The 19844-nt window shown below is 59.9% G+C and overlaps 1 protein-coding gene across 2 annotated transcripts; it reads right to left on the minus strand.

Moving 5' to 3' along the window:
- Positions 1-5748: 5748 nt before the first annotated feature.
- Positions 5749-14701, minus strand: SSTR3 (somatostatin receptor 3). 2 transcript variants are annotated; one of them, XM_084878110.1, is made up of 3 exons: positions 12488-14701; positions 12104-12267; positions 5749-8031 (listed from the first exon to the last, which is right to left on the minus strand). In XM_084878110.1, the coding sequence occupies exon 3, from the start codon at positions 7989-7991 to the stop codon at positions 6702-6704; it is 1290 nt and encodes a 429-aa protein (XP_084734236.1). In that variant the 5' UTR covers positions 7992-8031; positions 12104-12267; positions 12488-14701; the 3' UTR covers positions 5749-6701. The 2 variants fall into 2 exon arrangements, with proteins under 2 accessions (XP_084734236.1, XP_084734235.1); XM_084878109.1 differs by lacking the exon at positions 12104-12267.
- Positions 14702-19844: the final 5143 nt, after the last annotated feature.

Here is a 19844-nt window from a genome sequence, read left to right on the forward strand (position 1 = left end):
CACTCTCTGGACTCAGTTTCTCCATCCTGGGCCTTCTGCAACCCACGGCTGACTCAAAAGGCGTTAACCCGAATTGGGGGAACTGTCCCACTGTACAGAAGAGGAAACTGAGGCGCCAAGAGGCCCCAGGAGGAAAGAGCCAGCGCCGCCCAGGCCCTCGGACCCTGTTCACTGTCAGAGGGGGAGCTGAGGCTCAGGGGAACCGCTGCAGGAGCGGGCTCCCTCCCCACGCAAACGGCCGGCTCTGCGGGCAGAATTAAGGGGAGTGACTCCCCCACCCCAGACCCTCCCATCGCCGCCCACTCCGTCCTCAAGTCCTGGGAAAAGGCCACCGCTGGTCGCAGCCCCGCTCCGCACCTTCCAGGGCTCAGCCAAAGCCGCCCCGGCTGCGGGGACACCGCCGAGATGCGGCTCTGCTCCGGCCGCCGGGCCTGCATCCGGGTACCTCGCCGCGCAGGGGCGGGGCCTGTGCTGTGTCCTGCGCAGAGAGGAGCCGAACAGACCCGAACAGGGCCGAGCTGGCCGAGCCGAGCCGAGTGTTGCCGAGAATAGCCGAATATTGCCGAGTCTGACCGAGCGGATCCGATTGGGCACGAATGAAACCGAGTCTGGCCGAGCGGCTCCCAGAGGCGAGAAGGAGGTGCCTGGCGCCCCCTGCGGGCCGCAGAGCACAGCGCTGGCCTCCGCGGGGCCTGCAAAACAGTTCTGTGAGATGGGGGTACGGAGCCCACTTTACGGATGAGGAAACTGAGGCCCCAAGAGGGTCCCGGGCTAGCCGAAAGGCACGCAGAGCTAAGAAGCAGTAGCGCTGGCGTTCGAACCTGATTGTGTGGCCGAGAGCTCACTAGCCACTGTAATGGGCATTGTGTTCGCTCTGTTCCTCTTGTAATTGCTGCCGTTTGTTATGGCCGGAGAGGAGAGACCCGCCCTGTGTGAAGAGTGGACAGAAGGCCAGAGCTCAGAGACAGCTCTCCTCGTACAGATGGAGAAACCAAACAGGCTCTGGGCGTGTTGACCGAATGCAACAGGACGGGCAGTTCCCAAGGGCAAATATTGACATATTTCCTGGTCATTAGAGCAGATAGCAGCATGAAGAGGCCATGTGCCACTGCAGGCCTCATTTCCCCCTTTAACAAGATGGCCACGGAGGACATGGGATCCAGCCTGCCTGCCTACAGGCTGTGTCCCCAGGGCCTGAGCCAAGACCCAAGGTGTCCGGGTCCCTGGAGAATGTCAGGTGTGGCCCGGGGAACTTTCTTTGAGCCCGTGAAAAAGTGAAGGCTGGTCTGGCCCTCAACACGCTCTCTCTCTCTCTCTCTCTCTCTCTCTCTCTCTCTCTCTCACAGACACACACACACACACACACACACAAGTGTGTGCTAGTCCTTCGCCCCTGGGTGCACACTGCCTGGCCTCCAAGGCTGCAGGGGTTGCTAGGGAGTGGCTGGACCTGTAGGAGGCGACTGAGGTCCTGTGGGGCCTGGGCTGGCAGTCAGGCCTGCGAGCATTGTCGGCCACTGCCCGATGGCCACCAAGGAGCTGGCACCAGTGTCCTCAGAGCTCTCTCCACTCCCAACAGCACTCCTGATACCCGGCCCTCTTTACTGTAGTTTTAAAAACCTGCAGACACTGGACTGGGGGCTAGGAAAACAGGGTTCTAGCTCCTACCTCTGGTGCCGCCGCTGGGCAAGTCACATGGCCTGAGCAGGCCTCACTGTCTTCAGCTATAAAGTGGATATCAGAGCTGTGCTCAGCACCTTGGCTGTCTCCCTCGCCTCCTTCCCTGGGCACAGGCTCCAGTTCCCTCGTCACACTCAGCCGGTCATAGCCCCCTCAACCCCCCAGGAGACGTCCACCCCCACTTCTCATGTTTATTGAACACCTAGCAGCTACAATGCACTGGGCACGGTTCTAAGCTGTTTGTAAATATTAACTCATTTAAAGCTCCTAACAAGAGAGACAGGTTCTCTTAGAGGCAACCGAGGCCCAGAAAGCTTAATGAGCTGGCTCCAGGTCAAACAGGTAGTGAATGGATGAGCTGGGATTCAAACCCAGGCAATCCCAGAGTGAGGAGGGTGGGAAGGATTCACAGCTGTCTCTTCGGCAGCCGATCAAGGATTCTCTCTCATCATTGATGTTTTTATCTCTTCCTGTCCCTCCCTTCCTCTCAGAATCAATAAAAATATATTATTAAAAAAACAAACAAAACTGTCTCTTTCTCTCTTATCCTAGTTCCCGAAAGACAGGCCTTGTATTTCTCTGCTTTCAGCTTATTGCATTTGGCAGCTGCCCGATAAACATTTGTGGAATGAAAGAATGCACAATTTAGTCCATCCGTCCTCCCGAGAGCCAGGAGGGGAGGGGGCCCGGGTTGTGTCTGCTTTGCAGGTGGGGAATTATATTAGTTTGCTAGGGTTGCCATAACAAAGCAACAGACATTTCTTTCTCTCAGTTCTGAAGGCTGCAAGTCCAAGGTCACGGTGTCAGGCAGGGTCGCTTCTTTCTGAGGGCTGTTCCAGGCCTCTCTCACCTTTGGCGGTCCTTGGCTTGCGGAAGCATTGCCCCGGCATTTTCCCCGTTGCAGACCTGTGTCCAAACCTTAGGAACACCGGGCACATTGGAGTAGGGGCCCAACTGGAGGTTAGGACTTCAATACATAAACTGGGGGGACAGGAGCACCATTGAACCCACAACGGGAATTCGCCTTCTAGGAGGCCCCGTCTGACACCATCTCCGTCCCTGAACCGGGCCTCGTCAATGCCTTCCATTCCTGGTCCTCCAGCGTCCAGCCCTTAGCACAGGCGGGTCCCTCTGCCTGGCACACTCGTGCCCCTCACTCTGCCCCCCACGCAGCCTCCACCCCTGACCCTCCTACAGTGATGCTCCCTCAGAACAAGCTCCACTCCCCTCCCCACTGCATAGCGACTCAGTGACTGGGGTGGCTGCCGGCGGGTGCCCAGGGCACAGGCGCAGGATCTGTTTTCCCCCACTGTACCCCAGCCCGGTGTCAGCGAAATCTTTGTGAACTCAGGGAGCTATGCCCAGAGGAGTGAGGGGAAAGGCCCAGAGTCACACAGTAGGTTCGTGGCAGAATGGGGCTAGGGCCCAGCTCCCAGGACTCTGAGGGGGTGCATTTCCCTCACAGCCTTCCCCTGGCCTCAGCAGGGCCTGCCGGAGACAGGGGAGCCCTCTGAGACCTGGGCGGGACTGTGGCCTTGCACAACGCCAGGGGGAGCCTCTCACCTCACACCTTTCAGAGTGCTCTCTCCTGTGTCTGGAGTCCTGCGGAGCCCAGACTGTCACCTTCCCAAGCGACAGTGGCCTCTGTCTCCCCGGCCCCTTGTAGGGGAAGAGGGCCTGAGGCCCCGGGGCCTTCCCTACCATAGGGCCTAGGACCCCCAGCTCCTCTCCTGTCATGCCAAGGCTGACGCACGAAGTCCTGCCCCAGAGCATGGTGGCCATGGGCTGTTGCCTGGCAACGACCTCTAAGAGACAAGTTCAAGGGAAGGTCTGGTTTTGAGCAAGTTGGATGCCTGCAGCCAGGCAGGGCGAGTCATCGCCACCCTTGCTGAGGGCTCAGCCTCACGGCCCCAGAGCCCCCCTCACCCAGTCGTCCTCACGGTTCCCGTAGCCCACACATTCCAGCCCCAAACCCCATACCAGCTCTTCCCTCCCCCCCGCCCACATGGCCCCCTTTATTCAGGGTCCCCATGTTGTACAAAACCAAAGAAAGCTAGCGTCACCCTGTGGAACTTTCCCCTTGGGGCTGTGAAATGGAATGCTCCTTATTCGTTCATCTACTCTAAATCCTCATGGGAGGGGCCCACAGTGCTGCCCGCCCTGGAGACACAGATGCACCAGGAATGGTCCCTGCCTGGAGGGGCAAGGCTGGCAGGACACCCCGACACAGACATCCACATACGCGTGCGCAGGCAGTGACACACGTGTAGTGGGTGGAGAAGCTCCGGGGCTGTGGGATCCAGCGTGTTGGGTAGGAGTGGGGGGTATGGGGGGTCAGGGGGGAAGAGCCCTGGCCTGGGCACCACTCCCACAAGCGCTGGACCCTCATGGATACAGCTAAGATGTCCTGAGCACCTACTATGCACCTGACATCCCCAACCACCCCCACCCAGCCTGCTATTGACACTCCTGGCTAGCCTCCCTTTGCCATTGTAGTCTGCCCCCCCCCCCCCCAACTCCTACTCCTTGGGTCAGCCAGACTGTTCATCACAGAGTCCTACCTTCTCTCTGGCTGGAAGGATGGTCACATGACCCACAAACAGCCAATCATGGCACTCTATCACCTTGCCTTTTGTTATTGGCCCAAGGGGCCACCAGGTGCCCTAGTTGGGACCAATCAACTTCCTTCCAGGAGATTTGAGATTTGGATACAGGAAGAAAGCATACTATTGCTTTTGCATCAAGATCTGTAAGGTGATAGGTTGAGGCTTGTCAGGGGCACTGTCCACACCCCCTGGAGGTCCGGAACCCTGGGCGGCCTGGGCACACAGAGCTGAGAGATGGATTCTGGGAGCATCCTGGTAGAGATGGATGCCCATACACACACACGCACACCCAACTAGACACACAGCACCTGGCAAAGGAACCAACCCAGGTCATGGCTGTTGTCATGTGTCACCATCTTTATTGACAAGAGCTAGGGGCAGGGGCAGGAATCAGGAAGGTGGGACGGCCTCTGCACATGGACCCCAAGGTCCCCTAAGGGACCCCCTTTGTCCCTGAGCCTCTGACCCCCAAGTCTACTTTCGTCATGTCTTCACCCCCAAGGGCCAGATACAGAGAGGTGAAGGAGAAGGGGTCACCCCACCCCAACCCATTACAGCGTGTGTGTGGCAGTTTACCTGCTGTGACTTATTTCCCTCTCCAGATCCAAGGAGGCAGGCATGCTGGGATACCACCTCCATTTATGGTGGGGAAACTGAGGCCTGGAGAGGTTGAGGCTGGCCAGGATCTGGAGGTGAGTTGAAGATGTGGGTCTCCCCATTTGTGGCCCGTGTGCTCTCCCTGAGGACCCCCTTTCCCCCGCGGAGTGGAGGGTTTGGGGGTTTAGCCAGAGGCACCACACTCCCCGGGGCCAGTCTCACTGCGGCTCTGAGGGGCCATCTCTGGGAGGGAGTCCAGGCCAGTCCAGGCCAGCCTTAGCCAGTGGTCTCTCCCTGTCGTCCAGCTTTGTTGTGGTGGTTAATCCTCAGCCAAGGATTTCCATTGATTTTTAGAATGGAAGGGAGGGGTGAGATGGAGAGAGAGAGAGAGACAGCAACATGAGACACATTGATTGGTTGCCTCCCACATATGCCCTGACCATGGCCAGGATGGAGGTATGTGCCCTTCACTGGAATCGAACCCAGGTCCCTTCCAACCACGAGCCGACATTCTATCCACTGAGCCAAACCAGGGAGGGCCTGTGGTTCCACTTTTTTGTCTTGTCTTCCCTGGGCCTTTCCAACCTGCAGCCCCGGGGGATTCTGCTTCTCAGCACAGGCAAGGCCCAGCCCCTCCCCCTGGCACTGATCGGCTGTCGAGGGGGCTGCCCCGGGCCTTTCAGAGCATCTGTGCTTCCACCTGATGCATCATTTTCTTGGGGCTGTTGGGCCAGCACCTCAGTTTCATTGATGCAGCAACTGAACTCAGTGCAGAGGGGCCAAGGACAGCTCCAAGGTCATGGAACAGATCTATCCTCCCCCCTCCTCCTCCTCTTCCCCTCCTCTCCGCCCCCTCCTCCTCTTCTTCCTCCTCCTCTCAGCACTCACTGTCTTACCCTCTGCCTTTCCGTGCCGGTCTGCCTGGAGGAACTGGGATGTTTCTCCCGTGAGCTCTCAAAAACTCAGAGACACCCCACACCCGCCCTCCTTCCAGCCTCTGAACACAAAGTGAGCTGCTTTGGGGGTTCATAGGCTCCTTCAGCAGGGGCTGAGCTGGGCTTTGGGTGGCCTAAGCTTATGCATTTTGGGGTCCCTCTTTCAGAAAAGCAATACAAAATACAAGTACATCAGGCTCAGGGACTCAGAAGGGCCCAGGCAGCTGGACTTAACGAGCTTCTCCTCCTCAAGTCCAGGGTCACAGGAGTCCCGGCCCGCCATCTGAGCAAGAGGGCCTGGAGGTTATTGGGTTGCCCAGCAGGCGAGGCCTGCAGCCCAGAGACAGATGCAGCATCAGGGGAGAGCTGGTGCGGGCCTGAGCAGCCTCACACCCCACCCCCCACGGGGCAAGATTTCCTTCTATTGGCGGGGGAGGGGGCGCTGGTCCAGCTCCCCATGAACCCGGGCCCCAGCCCCTCTCCCATGAGCCTGACTCTGAGCCCAGGAAATCCAGGCCTTGGTTTATCCTCTGAGGACCAAGACTCAGGCCAACCCACCAGGATGCTGTGTCTCTGAAGGGCATGGCCAGTCAGCACCTGTCCCCTTCACCCGGGCCCGCCTCAGGAGGGTCAGCCCAGCGGTAACGTCCCTCCAGTCTTCTCATCCCGAGGAGCTCGTCTAGACTGAGGGCTCCCGTCCCTGAGTCACAGAGCAGCACACGAGGCCCAGAGAGGGCAAGTGGCCGATCCGCCGTCACACAGTGAGTCTCGGCAGCAACGGGATCTGAACAGCCCATTGCGGGCCCTGGCACCTCGGGTGGCAGGCCCAGGCGCACCCACAGCCTCTGCTCTGCGCTTGGGCCACTCCGGCCCTCCCCAGGCCCTACAGACAGCTGATGTGCAGGGTGCCAGGCTTCTCCCCCGAGGACGGCTCCTGGGGCAGGAACTGCCGCTCCCTGCCGGGCACACCGCTGGGAGGCAGCTCCTGCCTGCTGGTGCCAGGCTGTGCGATCTGGCTGACCCGGCCATTCATCTGCTTGGCTTTCCCCTGATTCCCTGCCCCCTTCCCCCCATCCTCCTCTCCCTCCTCATTCTCCTCCTCATCCTCCTCCTCCTCCTCCTCCTCCTCTGTCTTCTCTGGAGGTCCGGCGGGGGGCTCCTGGCTTCGCACCCGGCGGGAGGGCCGGAGCAGGACCCGGCGGAAGCCCTGCTTGAAGCGGTAGGAGAGGAAGCCGTAGAGGATGGGGTTGGCACAGCTGTTGGCGTAGGGCAGTGCCACCACCAGGAAGTAGAGGCCGAAGAGGGCGGGCTCCTCGGGCAGCGGGCACACCACGTTGACGATGTTGAGCACGTAGAAGGGCATCCAGCAGAGGACGAAGAGCGCCACCACGGCCACCACCATGCGGGTGACCCGGCGCTCCGAGCGCCGCCGCCGCTGGGACGAGGGCGCCCACACGCGCCGGCCGGCCGAGCGCATCTTGACCACGATGAGCAGGTAGCAGAGGCAGATGACCAGCAGCGGCCCGAAGAAGCCCAGGGCCGCCGTGTAGATGATGAAGCCGGCGCGCCAGGCGGCCGCGGGCTCGGGCCACTGCATGTGGCAGGTGCTCATGCCCCGCGGCACGCCCGAGAACACCACCACAGGCAGCACCACCACGGCCGAGGCCACCCACACGGCCGCGCTGACGGCCCGCGCCACGGGGGCCGTGCGCCAGCGGGCTGAGCGGGCCGGGTGCACCACGGCCAGGTAGCGGTCCACGCTCATGACCGTGAGGCAGAAGATGCTGGTGAACTGGTTGATGCCGTCCACGGCCATGACCAGGCGGCACATGAGGGAGCCGAAGGGCCAGTAGGACAGGGCGTTCTGGGCGGCCAGGAAGGGCAGCCCCAGCATGAAGAGCTCGTCGGCCAGCGCCAGGTTGAGGATGTAGACGTTGGTGACGGACGGGCTGGCCGCATGCCGCAGGACCACGTAGATGACCAGCGAGTTGCCCAGCAGGCCCACCACGCACACCACCAGGTAGACCAGCGGGATGAGGACGCCCCGGACGGCCAGTCCGGACACGCCCGGGGCCGCGGATGTGTTTCCCAGGGTGGCATCCGGGAACCAGGCCGAGGCGTTCTCGGGTTCCGAGGTGGTGGGCAGCGGCGAAGGGTAGCTGAGGGTGTCCATGGCGGAGGGGAGGGCCGTCAGCGGTCAGCTATCGGCCTGCCTGGGGGAGGGAGGACACAGCCAGGTTAGGCGGAAGAGTCTCCTTGATAAGGGCACTAATCCCCTTCCTGAGGGCCCCACCCAGCTGCCCCTCCCCCCTCACACTGAACTTGTGCTTGGCCAGAGTGATGTGCACCAGCTCATCATGGCACAGGCCCACAAGGTATCCCCACTTCTCAGATGAGGAGACTGAGTCTTAGTGAGGTAGAGTGACCATCCTGGACCACCATAACAAAGGTGTGGTGAGGGGTGCCGGCTTGCCTGGCTCTAAAGCGCAGGGACCAGCGCTAGCCTGTGTCCCCTCACCTGTGCACAGAGTGAGTGCTACACAGTGTCTAATAAGGAATCAATGGATCATTCAATCAGCCGATGACAACATGGGCCCTTTCCTTTATACCCGTGCTTTCCAAATATTTTTGATGCCAGTACATTTTGCATAGCAATCCATTGAAGTCGTATTGTTTCATAAAGCAACACCTGCCCTTTCTACATAAGATGGTCCCAGCCAGCTGCTACAGACAATGTGTCTCCCACCAAATTCACGTGTTGAAATCCTAACCCCCCATTGATGGTATTAGGAGGTGGGGCCTTTGGGAGCTGATTATGTCATGAGGGTGGGGTCTTCATGAAGGGGATTAGTGCCCTTATCAAGGAGACTCCAAAGAGCTCCCCTTCCCCTTCCACCAAGGGAAAAGATGATCATCTATGAACCAGGAAGCAGGCCCTGGCCAGATACCAAATCTGCCAGCACCTTGATCTTGGACTCTAGAACTGTGAGAAGTAAATTTTGGTTATTTATATGTCCGTCCCCCAATCTATGGTAATCGGTTGCAGGAGCCCAAATGGACTGAGACACCCACCAACAGGTCTCAGCCCTCACATTTGAAACACTGCTGCACATCACAGGTCCTTAACCTTGAACTTGGGTCTCCAGGTGAATTTCAAAGCATCCATGAACCCTGAAAACATTGAACGCCCAGAGCTTTCATCGGATTAAGAACCAGAGGCTCAGGAGTAGCCCTCCCCTGGGAGTCAGAACCTTTGGGGACCTTTTCTGCCTGCCCCAGCCCACGTGCAAAGACCCTGCCCAGGATGGCTGGCTGTGAACTGGGGACGGGGGCTATCTGGGGTTCCTTCTCCCCCAGAGGGAGACCTGTAGGGAAATTCAAAACACACTAGAACAGCAGTTGCCACTGGTGGTCAGTGAGGTCCGAGAGGTCGGTGACCACTGCACTAGAGGTAAGCACAAGAATAACCGCCTCCCTAGTCCCAGCAAGCCAGGCCTCCCTGAGACTGGACATTTCAGGAAGGGTTTTGAAGCATCAGTAAGAGCTCACCCCCCAGCACAGTGGGAACCAGCATTCCCACATACTGTGTCAGCGCCCTTCTTGTCACACCTCCCGTGCGTGATGAGGAGCCGGGACCCCTCCTGGCTCCCCTGCCGGACTCGACTCTCCTTAAGTGTGGAGTCCCTCTCACCCAGCTCCGAACCTTTCCCGCCTCCCAGCTGTGCCTCTCAGCTCCGAACCTTTCCCGCCTCCCAGCTGTGCCAGCACGAGCTCGGCAGCAGTGTCTGAGGCACCACCAAACGAATCAGAGGGACCAGAGGGGACAAAGCTGAACACGGAGGGAGGGTGCATTGCTGAAGCCCAGGCTCCCCAGGAAAGGCCCCTCTGCCCCCGGATTTGCTAGCCTCCCTCACAGGACTTCCTGGCTCTCAGGAGGTCCAGGTAGAGGCCAGGCTGAAAGCTGCAGCCTCCTCGGGGCCGGGACCTCCCCCTGCTTCCTAATGACCCTCCTACTATCCAGTATCTTCTGCTACTCCAATGCTGGGCCTGGAATGTCCCGGTGTGAACCTGGGGTTTGCATTGCCCCATCAGGACCCCGCTTTCCAGATGCAAAGCTCCGGGAAAGGGGAGGTACCCCAAATCGGAGCAAGTGTCACTGGGTGGGTGAGCATGCCTGGGTGCCCTGCCTGATGGTCTGGGGCTTCCCGGGGTTCTGAGTGCCAGGCAGGGCAATGCTGAGAATGGCAAAGCTCCCCCTGACCCTGGCTCCCCCTGCAGGGACCCCAGGCTGGCTGGGCTCAGAGCACCCCCTCCTTGCTCCTCCAAGCCCGGGAGAGACCCCCAGGCTGTCCTCATTGCCCCAGGCGCTCAGCAGCTCCCCTGGGCCTGGGGCAGCACACTGAGGGAGGGGCTCTGAGCAGTGGCTCATGGGGTCCTGACAATGTCGCCATCTCCTTGTCACTGAGCCCAGCTGCCCGGTGCCCTGCTAAGAGGGTGACACGCTGCCCCCTGTGGGTCCCATGAGGAAGGCATTTGTGTCTGCCATCCCCATGGAGACACAGGGAACAAAGTGAGTCCACACGCTCTGGCCACATAGCTGTGAAGGGGCAGAGCTGGGAGGGCCCACTTCGCAGGCTGGCAGACTGAGGCCAGGCCTGGGGAAGGCACTTGCCTGGTGCCACAGGGGGTCAGGCCGCCCAGCTGGCTTCCAGCTCTCCCACGGGCCTGGCCAGACCTCTCAGGGCTCCTCAGGGACCTGGAGCTAATAGGACCGTAGCCCCAAATCCCTAGACTCTCGGAGGCCTAGAAATAGAATTGTGGATTCTTAGAACGGAGTGGTAGCAATGGGCTTTCAGATCCGTGGCCTTGAGTCAGAGAATGTTACGGGTCCAAATGCCGGAGCCAGCCCTCCTGAGACCCGGAACAGCAGAATCTGGGACCTGAGCCCTGGCTGCCTCGCGGGAGCCCTGCGTCACTCACCGTCCCCCTGGCCTCCCTGTGCGCAGGCAGATCCTCCTTACAGCCTCCCGCCAGGCGGCCAGTCCGGCTCAGTGATGGAAGAGGAGGCAGTGCCGGGCTCCCAGGAGAGGAGCAGTGAGCCGGGCAGGCCTGATTGCTAGGCTGCAGCGACACATGCCCCCAGGGAGGCCTGGGGGTGAGCTCTGAGGACAGCCTCCCTCTCGCCGGTCACACACGTGTGCACCCACCCACACAAGCATGTGTGCTAATGCACACGGTCCTGGCAGCATCCAGGCCCGGCCTTTGACCCAGGGATGAACCAGCTCCTCCCAGAGCCCCGGCCCCCTCACAAGAGACCCCACCTCCGCCTTAATCTGGACGCATCTCCCCTGGCCAAGTTCAAGGGGCCAGGGCACCAACAGCAGGAAATGAACAGCTTTTCCGGGGGGGCTCAGCCAGACCTGCGATTTAGGTGCCACCTTTTCTGTAAGGAGCCAGAAGCCTGTGCCTGATCCAGTTCACCCCAGGAGGAGGCCCTGCCTCCCTGTCTGGTTTGTCTTTGCACAGCTGGCCTGCAAGCTGGGGGTGGACTCCTCAGAGGACTGTCCAGGGGGAAGGAAGCCCAGGGAGGGACAGTGGCGGCCCTGAGCCCCACATAATTCAGGACGGCGCTTCGGGGATCTAAGACGCCCCATCGGCTCTGCATTTGTCTGTCCCCCACCCCCTCGCACCCAGCACAGCAGCCAGCACAGCAGGAAATAAGACCAGACTAAGACGTTCAGTGAGCAGAACTCTGAGCAGGATGGGGCATTGATCTGGGGCCGAGGCCTGAGACTCACATTACGAAACCCTCCCAGGGCCCACGAGGGAGGGCGTTCAAAGAGGAGGAAGTTGAGGCTCAGAGAGGTTCGGCTCGTTGCACAAGGCCGCTCAGCCGGTGAGCAGGAGGTCAGAATGCTCACTCGGTTCTGTCTGCTCAGAGACCATCAGCACCCTTGGCCTTGGCGGCGTCCCTGCGGCCTGGGGCTGAGAGGAAGCAGGGACTGGGACAGCCCGCACCACGCAGGCGCACGGCCCCCGGCCAGCTGTGCTCTGTTTGCCCTCTGCTGCCCCGGCCGTCCCCTGAAAGGCCCCAGGGCCCTGCCCACGGAAGCACTCCCACCCCAGGCCGGGCATCCGACCTTAGGAACCCGCCCCACATGCCCAAGCTGGGGCTTGGGCTCTGCCACAGAGGGATGATGCCAAACTGCTGTGTGACCTTGGGCAAGTCACTTCCTGCCTCCGGGCCTCGGTTTCCTCCCGTGAAACCAAGACATGGGCACCCACCTCCCAGGGTGGCTGAGAGTACACGGGCGCGTGCAGAGCCCCGCACCCAGCACGGACAGGGCGCTCAGGGAAGCTGGCGCGTGAGCGGAGGAGGCCACGCAGCGCGATGCATCTGGCTCCTTTCCGCTCCGGCACTGCCGTGCAGGGATGCCCAGATCCTGGAGCTGGGGTGCAGAATTCCAGGATGAATGGCCCCCGTCCCTGCAGCCCCTACCCCTCCCCCGAGGCCACAGGAAAGCCTCTTTCCCCCGGGGCCTCCCCACCCTCTCTAGCCACCAGCCCCAACCTCCCAAATGTCTCCTGGACCCCACCCCCTGGGAGCCCCAGGACCCCACCCGCCAGGCCCCAGCCCCCAGGATCCCAGCCCAGTCCCAGCCTCCTTACCTGTCCGTGGGGTGAGGGGTCTCCTCCTGGCTGCCACGCTGGTTATCATCCTGCTGTCCTTTCTGTCTGCACAGTCCCCAGCTGCCCCCGGAGCACCCCTTAGCCGGGGTCCCCACACGGTGCCCCCTTCTGCACAGCTTGTGGCCCGGGGCCCCTCCTAGGCCTGCAGTGGCCACATCTGCCCCCGGCGCCTCTGCCATCTGGTCTCCAGCCCTGACGTCCCCCTGGCGTGTGGAGCGTCTCCCCTCATCCCCAGGACATGTCCTGGAGGGCAGGGGCGCAGATGGGGTCTGCAGCAGGAGCCCGGGGCGGGGATGGAGGGAGAAGCCTCCCAAGGAAAGAGGAGAAATGGGGAGCAGAGGACTCTGAGGAGCCAACAGAGATAGAGGGAAGGGGGGTCGGCCGGAGGTGGAGAGAGAGAGGGAGAGAGAGAGAGAGAGAGGACAGTGAGTGGGTGGAAAGCCAGAATGAGGGGGAGTGATGAGAAATGCGTGACAGGGAGAATAAAAGGAGGAGGAAAGAGAGCGGGAGAAGGGAAGAGAGGAAGGAGATGCGGAGAGAGAGGCAGGGATGGAGAGCGGGGAAGGAGGGGGTGGCAGAGAGAGTGACAGAGAAGGATGGTGCCACAGATGGTGACACGGAGAGCCAGGGAAGGAGGGAGCAGGAGTGGGGGGTGTGGGAGGGGCCAGGGGGAGGGGCCCAGGGGCCAGAGAGCAGGTGCAGGGTGAGGGAGGAGGGACGGCAGGTTAGGGGAGGAGGCTGGCGGGAGGGGGAGGCCTGTTACCGGGGAGATTTCAGCCACCCACGCTGGCCTTGGCTCCTGCAGGGTGCTGCAGAGGAGAGTGTGGTACTCGCGGAAGCCGGGGGCTGAGAGCCAGGGGCCAGGGCCCCCCCACCCTGGCCACCACCGCACATGTGCCCTAGGGTGACGGCTGGGTGCTGAGGCTGGGTGGGAGTGGCAGTGCCACCAGGAGGGCTGGCAGCATGGGGTGAGCATTGGAATGGGAGTCCAAGTCCTGTTCCCAGCCACAGGCTGGACACGGGGAAGGGAGGAAGGCTGGCACGGGTGGTCAGTCCCGAGACTGGCTGCGTCCTTAGGGCCCCGGGCCGGGCGAGGCCGGGGAGGACAGGGGCAAGAATAAATGCCGCAGGCTCTGGGGCCCAGGAGGCAAACCAGAAGCTGCGGAAAGCAAATGTCCACTCTTTGTACACCGACAAAATCCAAAACCCAATAGTAATGATTAAGGACGATGATTTGTAATACAGGCCTTCCACTGAGAGGAGCAGAATTCTTCGGGGGGAAATAATATTTGGCTTAATTGAAATTCAGAGGCAGCACTTGCCGTCATCACACCGGTGGCAAGTGGTCAGTGTGAATCTATTCTTAGCTGGCAGGCTGGGCACCGGCAGGCGGGGCGGGCGGGGCCCCTGGCTCGAAGGTGCTCCGCCCGGGGCCTGAGCACAGGCCGGGCTGCTCCAGGACACCGTACCCAGCGTGTGCGGACTGACCAGCGGACCACGGGGGAGTCATCCCCTCTCCGGGCCTCAGTTTCCCCATTGGGATCGCGCAGAGGTTAGGCCAGATCCGTCCGAAGATCCTCTTTCCACGCGAGCATCACAAGCGCCCAGGGTCAGTTAGCGATGACGGCAGTTTTTGAGTCCTGGGCTGCATCAGGCCCGTTATCCTACTTCTCGCCATCACACCCCCGTGGTAAGCAGCCTGAGTGCACTGTTTACAGATAAGGCAGCGGGGGCTCCGAGAGGGGCGGCCGTCTGCTCAGCTCACACAGGAGAAGCAACGGCCTCGCACCCGAGGTGTGTTCCCCCTGCCGGGAGAGAGGCAGGAGTCTTTGTTGAATGCCTACTGTGTGCCAGGCACTGTCCGGGCCCCCTTCCTTAAGGACAGAGCTGGGCCTACTTGGTCGTAAGGCTGATGTGTAGGAGGCCCTCAGAGAGCCAGGAATCCAGTTCTTCCAGGGGTGCCATCCTGGCTGCTGCAGCACACAGTAGGGCCAGAGACAGACCTGCTTGTGCCTGGAGCCGTGGACCCAGGGCCAGGACCTTCCTCCAGTCCTCACTCTTCTTCCCAGACAAGTTGGTGAGGAGTAAGTGCGCTCTGGGGCAGCTCCTTGGTGTGAGGGAGGGTCCCATGGCCCTGCCCCTCCCCTGCCCAAGGCCCCGTGGCTTCTCATGGCCCAGCAGGCTTTACAGGATCCCAATCCTGCCGCCTGTCCCGCCCCGCCCCTCTTCTCCTCTGCCGACCCCTCCCCGAGCCTGTGCTCCAGGCACCCCCAGCCTCATTCATTCATTTACGAAGCCTGCCAGTCTCCCATTCATTCATTAGACGGGAGAGCTCAGAAGGCCTCTGAAGAGGTGAGAGAGACTAAGCAACTGCCCAGGGAACAGCCTTCAGGCAGAGGGAAGGGCCAGGTCTCACGCTTATGTGTGCGAGGAAACGGGAGGGGACCGGCGTGTCTGGAAAGGGGGGTGGTCACTGTGCCAGATGTGCCATCTCAGTCCTTCGAGCAGAGTTCCTGCCCCGATTATGTTTTTCAAATGCTCACCACTCAGGAACCAGTGGGTGCTGGTTCTCCTCGGAGCCTTTGCACAGGCTGTGCCCACACCCTGCCACCTTCCCAGCCCAGGACACTCTCACCCCACCCCTTGTGTGCGGTGAAGGAAGTCCTCCTGCAGGTGGCCTCTGCTGGGAGCCTTCCAGGCCCTGTGTTAGCGAGGCCCCGCCCCTAGACTTCCCAGAGCCACGCCCCCAGACAGCCCAGAGCCACGCCCCCTCCAGGGGCCTCTAATCTGAGCTCAAAACTCAGCTGTGGGGTCTGTGTTATCTCGGCTGTGAGCTCCGGAAGGGAAGACTGTCTGGGTCCGCACTGTGTCCCCAGGCCTGGCACTGGCCTGGCCAGTGGGCATTTGCTGCATGTTTAAGGAGGAAAAGGGAATAGATAGTTGGCGAGTGGGAGTGGGCAGGTGGGCAGGAGGAGGGGGCACTGTGCTGAGCCGCTGCTGGAGGCTGGAGAGGGGTGAGGAGTCCCGAGCACCCAGCTGGGGACAGGTGGGGCCTGAGTCAAACACCCGCTCCCACCCATGGGCCTTCCCCGCAGAAATGACCCTGACCGGCCCTCCCCGTGGGGCTGGCGGGCAGAAGGAGGAAGCGCAGCTCTATACCTGTGAGCTCTGGGAGCAGGTGACGCTGGGTGCCTGGGAGACATGGGTGGCCCGGCCCTGCCTGGCATTGAGGTCCAGGAGTGTGAGACCTGGGCCTGTTACCTCCTGTCCCTGGTAACCTGGAGGGGCTTCTGGCCCTCTTCCTCAAGACAGGACGATGCTCTGTGTGTCTTTTCATCACACCCTGACCCTCTCCAACAAGCGTGCCTCCACCATCAGACAGGTGGTTGCCTGGGAGCTGGAGCCAGGCTCCTCCCACCCCTGAGAGCCAGGGCAGTACCTGCTCCTCCCCTTTCTCCCCAACACCATGCCTAGGCCAGAGCCAGCCAGAGCAGAGCAGGGCCTCCGCTGCAGATGCTGGGGCCTGTGCTCTCAGACAGGAGCAGATGAGCCCAAATGCCTTCCCAGCCCACCCCCGGGGGCTTGTCACTGGAGTCCCCATCAAGGTGTTCCCAGTTCATCAGTCCCTGCTGTGTCCTGCTGGGGTTGAATCTCAGCCTCATCATTCCCTAGCTGTGTGGGCTTGGACATGTGACTTAACCTCTCTGGGCCTCAGTTTCAAACCTGCACAGGGAGCTTCCAGGATGGAACTGCTTAGCCCCCTTCTACAGCAGCCGTTTCTCTTGTCCTCCGAGCCAGCAGGCTCACCAGGCACGTTCTCCTGTCAGCGCAAGAGAGCAAGCTCAAGGGCGACACACACTCAGGTCCCTCCTTGTGGTGTGTGTGCTTACAACCCATTGGCTGCCAGCAAGTCACCTGGGCAAGGTTGCACCAGTGGAGGGGGAAATGACACTCCGAGTGGGGAGGCAGGGGTGGGGGATGGGAGTGAGATTGCCTGCTAAGCATCAGCCAATCTACCGCACCCCCAGGAATCAGCCCGGGCTCTCACCCCCTCACCCCCTCGTGCCCGGTAGCCAGTAGCCAGGGGCCTTGGGTCCAGAAGTCTGTGGCTGGAATGTCCCTGCCCGGGCTCAGAGAAGCATGGTCTCCTGGCTGCACAGCCCTGGAAGCCCTGGAGTCCACTTGCTCCTTAAACAGACTTGGCCATGGGTGGCGTCTGGGTCCCCTCCTTGGGAGCCTCCAGGGGTTCTGCCAGGCCAGTTGGTTTGCATCTCTTCAGGCTCCACCTCCCGCCCCGCAGGGAGCAGCAGGCAGTTGGGCTTGCCTGTGGGCCCGGTTAAATCATTTACCACTCTCCCATCTGCTCTCCCGATTGTGCTGTGGTTTGGGGTCACAGGTGTCTCCGCTTTCTTTGCGATGAGAGTTTGTGTTCCTGTTTCGTGTTCTTCTTGTTGTCGTGGCTGCTCTCCAGCGAAGTGCAGCGAGCAAACACCTCTCCATCCCGGCACCTCAAGACCAGAGTCTCTTCCTCTCTGCATGGAGAGCGCGGCTGTGGTGTGGGAGCCCAGCCACACGTCAGGTGTGGATCACATGTCTGTCTCTCCCACTGGCCTCGGGGCCCCTGGGGAGCGGAAGGCTGGGTCTCACCCTTCTCTTCACTTTCAGCTCCTGGCACAGTTAGGCCCAGAGAACATGGTTAGTCCGTGGGAGCTGAACTGAATCGAGCTTCGGGTTACACAGATGGCTGCTCATGGTTTCGCCTTCCTCAAGGCCTTCAGAAGTCTTCTAGAACCATCCTTAGGCCTTTGTCTCCCTCCCCAGAGCCCACCCTGACCTTCATCCATATCCCACAAGGCCTGGATGGAGTCAGATGTCCCTAGAGGCGTGGAAGGGTCTGGTAAAGACAGACATAGCATTGCTTGTGTGATGGGAGAGGGAGGAGAGGTAAACAATGAAAGGAAAAGACAGCAGGGACAGTTTTTCTCAATCTGTTGAGATTTTGCTTCCAGGCATATCTTATTTTTGGCTCAAATAATTTATATATATATATATATATATATATATATATATATATATATATATATATATATATATATATATATATGATAGCAGGGACTTAGTCTCCAAAATGCTGGCAAAAAATTATTGTTGAAAAAAATGAAAACTGGCCCTGGCCCATGTGACTCAGTTGGTTGGGTATCATCCTAAACACCAAAGGGTTGCCAATCTGGGCACATGACTGTGCTGTAGGCTTGATCCCCAGCAGGAGGCATGCAGGAGGCAGCTGATTGATGTTCCACTCTCACATCAATGTTTCTCTCTCTCTCTTCTTCTCCCTTCCCCTCTTAAAATCAATAAAAAAATATTTTTTTTAAATTGAAAATTGTTTCACTCTACCATTTTATCATCTCCCATGATTCTATGGTTGGCTGGGCTCAGCCGGGTGGCTCTTCTGTTCCATATGATAGAGTCATCTGGGGACTGGACTGGGCTGGCACATCCAAGTTGGCTCATGCCATGACTGGTGCCTTGATGGCTGGAAAGCTGGGCTTACTGTGTATTCAGCATCTACCAGGTACTTGCTAGGGTCAAGGTGAACCATTCAAGCAAAAGGGATATTTCCTGGGCTCTCTGAAGATTCGGCAGCTCCCCACTGGGCTCTAAGCTCCTAAGAGCAGGCCCTCACTTGACCTGCCCTCAAACCCTGAGTTTGGCACACAGCTCAACAACTATTTGCTGAATGATTACTTGATTGAATGGATCAGTGCTGTGTAAGCATCTTTGAAGGCACCTGAGAAGCACAGTTATGTTTGTAAACGAGGAGACCCCCCAGGTTGCCAGGTGGAGGTTGGAGTATAAGCAGACAGTGGAGGCTGGGATGCCGATGAAAAGGCTGTAACGACTGTCCAGGGAAGAGATGGGAGGCCCAGACCAGGGACTGGCAGTGGGCCAGGTACGGAAGTGGGATTAACAGACAGGGGGAGGCAGACCTGTACACGGTTGGTGACAGTGAATGCTGGGGGGAGGGGGAGAGGATCCAGGGGCACCCCTGAGCCTCTGCTTTGGAAGAAGGAACAAGGAGCATTCGGGCGGTGATGGAGAGCCCCAAGGGAAGGAGTCTTGTTGGCCGGGGCCTCCCTGCCCACCGGGCAGAGATTGTGTGGCACAGAGCCGATCTGAGGCACCGGGCTGGGGGGCTGGGTGCTTGGGGGCAGCTGCTGTCGAAGGAGTGAGCATCCCCATGTTGTCAGCTTCTGCCCACAACCTGCAGGTCTTCCTGTTTCAACACGGGTTTCTCTTTTCTGACTAACGGGCCCCCAGGCCTCAGCCAGTGTCAGAGCAACAGCAAGCGACTGGCCTCGTGTCCAGTGAGTGCTGGGCACAGACACAGTGGGGAGAGCAGGGGGCTAGAAGCCCTCAGACCTCGATTACAAATGCAGTCAGCTGCTAGGGGGCCTGGCCAGCAGCAAGGAAACACACAGGTAGTTTCGTGTTCGCTTTGTTGCCATGATAAAGCGGCCGTTGGCATCGGCCCAGCTGCCCATCAAAGCTGTCCCTCTTTCTGCGCCTCTGTTCGTAGCCTGTCAGTGGGTATCTTCACGCTGCTGGCTTCAGGCTTGCAAGGTGGCTGCTGCGGCTCCAGACCTCACATCCGTATTCAAGGCAGGAAAGAGGCCAGCACATGTTTTTTTATGGGAGAAAACAAAAACATCCCCAGATGCCAGCTCTCCAGCCGATTTTCATTCACGTCTTGTTGGCCAGAGCTGTGGTCTCGGAACCCCAGCCGCAGAGCAGGCTGGGAAAACAAGTGCTTTTTGTCAGGGGTTAGACACATCGCTGCTCTGCACAAATCCAGGATTCTGCGGCGAGGAGGGTGGGTGCCGTGGCAGAGAGAGAAAACAGAGTGTCTTCACAAGCTAAGCTCTAATTCCTCCGCCCTCCCTCCTGTGTATCCACTGCCTTCTCTGCAGAAAAAGCTGCCGGTCCTGACCTCAGAAGGCGGGGAGGAGGGTTACATGAGATAGAGGTTCCGGTGAGACCCACAGGGGTGAATTTCTCTATGGACGCTATTGGAATAAAGCAATGATGTGTCCCCTGGGCTAGGCATGCAGGGAAGTTTGAGGAGCCGAGGACACTATTCGAGGAAAGGGGACCAGATCCGCTGTGCAAAGGCCTGGGGGGGCTGAGGCTTTGACCTTGGAAGTGTGGATGCAGGAGGAGAGAGGGAGGCAGGGTGTGGCTGGGCCTCCGGGGACCCAGGAAGAGCAGAAAGCAAAGAGAGACCACCCTCAGACTCCAGCCTTAGGATTGGGGGCTCCCCTCCCCCGCCCCGGCT

The sequence above is a fragment of the Pipistrellus hanaki genome (assembly GCF_964339955.1).
Source record: "Pipistrellus hanaki genome assembly, chromosome: 3".
NCBI lineage: Eukaryota > Metazoa > Chordata > Mammalia > Chiroptera > Vespertilionidae > Pipistrellus > Pipistrellus hanaki.